The sequence below is a fragment of the Populus euphratica genome, unplaced genomic scaffold (genome assembly GCF_000495115.2).
Source record: "Populus euphratica unplaced genomic scaffold, PopEup_1.0 scaffold443.1, whole genome shotgun sequence".
NCBI classification, from domain to species: domain Eukaryota; kingdom Viridiplantae; phylum Streptophyta; class Magnoliopsida; order Malpighiales; family Salicaceae; genus Populus; species Populus euphratica.
The window spans coordinates 108,335-111,814 of NW_011500327.1; the positions used below are offsets into that span (position 1 = coordinate 108,335).

A 3,480-nucleotide genomic window follows, 5' to 3' on the forward strand; every position below is an offset into this window, starting at 1 on the left:
GGGGCGCGGGGCTCGGAAGAGGAAGCTACTTGATTATTGGAAACATGTTTACAGCCAAAGTATGCTTCCCTACTGTACTACTCTATGACATTCGAAGTTATAGAATTAGTCCAGCTAGAAACTACTTAGAACATTAATACAAGAAAACAAAACCGTCAACAAGCATACCAGTACTAGTCTTAAACCGTTTCTGTAGGGTGAATTCGTAATATTGCCACAACAATCATTTTTTCTCTTGCAAGGCCCATGAATCCCATGCAAGTTGATCGATGGGACTCTGATTATAGTACATCCCACAAGGCAGCAGAGTCGACTCCACAAAATCAAAATCAAAATCAAAGTTAGATGTTTCAAATGAAGCATCCATATTCTGCCCAACACTTACTAACTCACTGGTGATCTTCTCAATTTCCACTTGCCGCTCTGGCTGCTTTGTTTCAGGTATTATGGATTGAATGGGTTCATAGCCACCAGCCCACATGCAGCTCTCATCTAACATGCCAAACTCGGATGGATGTGAAGTAGAAGAGAATATAGGAATACTTCCGATTGAAGATTGGCTTGCAGTGCTCTCCAAGAAAGCTTGCATTTTAGGGTTTTGGTATTCATATGTTAATATGGATGAGAATTCGTGTGATAAGCGAGGATTAGTATCAGGAGCAAGAGGAATCATAGGGAATGGAATAGGGGGTGCTTTCATAACCATTGATGAGATACCACTGATTTGTGAATTCATTGTGAAAGTTGAGGTGGGTTGTTGCTGGGAATGATAAGAGAGCTTCCATGCATTATTGTCATTGTTTTGTTTATAATTAGTAGAGAGGAGATTGTGAGTGTTTGGATCTAACCCTTGTGCAATAAGCTTCTTTTTTATGCATGAGTTCCAGAAGTTCTTGACCTCATTGTCAGTTCTGCCAGGCAAATGCTTAGCTATTTGAGCCCATCTATTGCCTAGTATCCTGTGAATGTCAATGATGATCCTCTCTTCTTTTGCGGTAATTGAACCTCTTTTGAGATCCGGTCTCAAGTAGTTTATCCATCTCAATCTACAACTCTTTCCACACCTTTCCAACCCTGAAAGAATTATAAGCAACCATTTCAAGGAGAAGAAACAATACAATGGGGGCTGGCTGTGAAAGAAAGAGGATTGAAGAGCTCTCCTACGTACATAAGAGAGAATTAAATTAAAACATCAAATTAAGAGCACTAGAGTCTTATGTACATATGTATACCTGCTAGATTTGGAACAGAACTCCAAGAACCATGACCATGGGTGGTTATATATTTTATTAGCTTCTCGTCTTCTTCTGGAGACCATAGCCCTCTCTTGACTTTCTGTTTTCTGCAGCATTGATGGCCCATTTTATTTCCCAAACCCTCCTGAATATCACAAATCACCATTTAGAATTGGGGGGTGCTTCCTTCCTTGTATCTTCTAGCTAATCTTCTGCGTGTTTAAAAATGCACACATCTTTCACCTTTATATAAAGGTAGTTTTCCTTTCTTGATTCTGCTGTGGACGTCTAAATGCAAATCAAAATGGAGAGAGAGAGGGAGGGAGGGAGGGAGGAGGGGGGATTGTGTGGAAATTTAACTTTGGGAGTACTCATGAGAGGACCACTGGTCTCACTGAGTGTCTTGGAAACTTCAAGTGTTCTTTTGAACCTTTGCTCTCAACTTGATCACTACTTTCCTTTTAACCAAATAAAAAAAACACGTTACTGCTAATTATTGGGCTGATTAGTAATTTGACATAATCAATGAGTTACAAAACATGATACCTGAAGAAGCAACATCCTTGTATAGCACATATTCTTGTAAGTATTTGTTTGCTCGATATATCTTCATGTCTAATTAAACCAGCTATATGAGAATGAGTAAGGTTTATGCGGATGGTGATACGAAGATATTTGTCCCTTTTACGTGGAAAGTATATATTGAAAATATATTTATGAGAGGATTGAGAATACCAGGCTTGAAAAGTAATCCGCAAATAAACCCAAACACGACTAAATCCCTTAAAAGAAAAAAAAAATAAAGCTAGAGTTAGCTGGTTTTTTTTTTAATCTTTTCACAATTATTCTTATGTTATTATTAAATTATTTTAAAGATAATTTGATATTTAATTAAATAAAAAATTAAAAAAAATACGACATCAAGAAACTCATAAAAAAAACTATCCATTTTAAGAGATATATACAATGCATTTTAGCTTTTAAAAATATTCTTTTATCTAGTTATTAGAAGCATTATATCTTCTTTTTATTGGTGCAATGTGTATTTTTAATGATGATCTGATTAGTTGTTAATGGGTTGTATTTTCTTTTTATTGATGCAATGTGTATTTTCAATGATGATCTGATTAGTTGTTAATGGGTTTTTTTATTTTCTTTTTCCCTTTCTTCCTCAAAAATTACACCTTAGCCCTTTTTGTTATTGGTATTTCAACTTAGGTCATTATTTTTTTGATATCTAATTTTTATTCTTAACCACTTCATATAAGTTTTATTTGTTCTCAATTTCATCCTTCAATTTCAATTTTAAAATATCATATTTTTCAATTTGATCTTTATTCTTTTGATTTTTAATTTTTTTATTGGTGTTTTTGTAAAAGTATTATTTGTTTTTAATTTCATCATTTAATCCAAATTGATGATAGTATGTTTTTCAATTTGATCCTTATTATTTTAGTGTCTATTTTTTTCTCTTGGCCCTTTGGAAAAGTTATTATTTTTTTTAATTTCTCCCTTCAATCATAAATTTATTTTTATTTTCATGTCAATTTTGATCCTCATTGTTTTGATTTTTTTCCTTTTACTAAATTAATTTTCCTTTTCAATTTCACCTTTTAATAAAATATAAAATTTATTTTGCATTTGAATTTTGATCATCATTTTTTTAATTACTATTTTTTTAATTTTTTTGTATAATTAAAATTATATTTTTAATTTCATCCTTCAATATTTGATTGATTAAGAATTAAAATTTATGGGTTTTTTTCAAATAAGGTACTTCGTCTAATGAGAATTAAAATTTATGGGTTTTTTCAAATAAGGTACTTCGTCTAATGACCCGAGTCATATGTTTGAAAAGTTAGCACACATTTTTTAAAAAAAATATTTATAATTCTTTTTATATTTTATTAGATTATTTTAATTTCATAATTTGAATATTTTTTTTTAAAAGATTTATAATTATTTTTATATTATATTAGATTATTTTAATTTCATAATTTGAAACACGGTATTTTGGTTTGGCTCAACCCTAATTATCAAAACTACGTGTTTATCATGCTAACTCGACTTAACTAGAACCAGTTTTTTTACCTTGTTTTGTTCTTCTTTATTTAATAAGATGTGGATTGAGATATATTGTTTATTCTCTTTTGAAAAAAATATTTTTTTTCTAATTATCTTAATTATTTTTCTTTTCAAATTTAATTATTTTTTTATTTAATTAAATTAAAATCAACTTATTCAA

At 30.9% G+C, this 3,480-nt stretch overlaps 1 protein-coding gene across 1 annotated transcript; it reads right to left on the reverse strand.

Annotated features, from left to right (window-relative positions):
• Positions 1 to 153: 153 nt before the first annotated feature.
• Positions 154 to 1,494, reverse strand: LOC105113664 (transcription factor MYB86-like). Its single transcript, XM_011009923.1, has 2 exons — positions 1,233 to 1,494; positions 154 to 1,074 (listed from the first exon to the last, which is right to left on the reverse strand). The coding sequence occupies exons 1-2, from the start codon at positions 1,399 to 1,401 to the stop codon at positions 224 to 226; spliced, it is 1,020 nt and encodes a 339-aa protein (XP_011008225.1). The 5' UTR covers positions 1,402 to 1,494; the 3' UTR covers positions 154 to 223.
• Positions 1,495 to 3,480: the final 1,986 nt, after the last annotated feature.

Coding starts and splice junctions, on each gene's coding strand:
- LOC105113664 (XM_011009923.1), bottom strand. CDS start 1,401: ATGGTGATTTGTGATATTCAGGAGGGTTTGGGAAATAAAATGGGCCAT. Junction 1,075..1,232: donor TTCTGTTCCAAATCTAGCAG/GTATACATATGT, acceptor TAATTCTTTCAG/GGTTGGAAAGGTGTGGAAAG.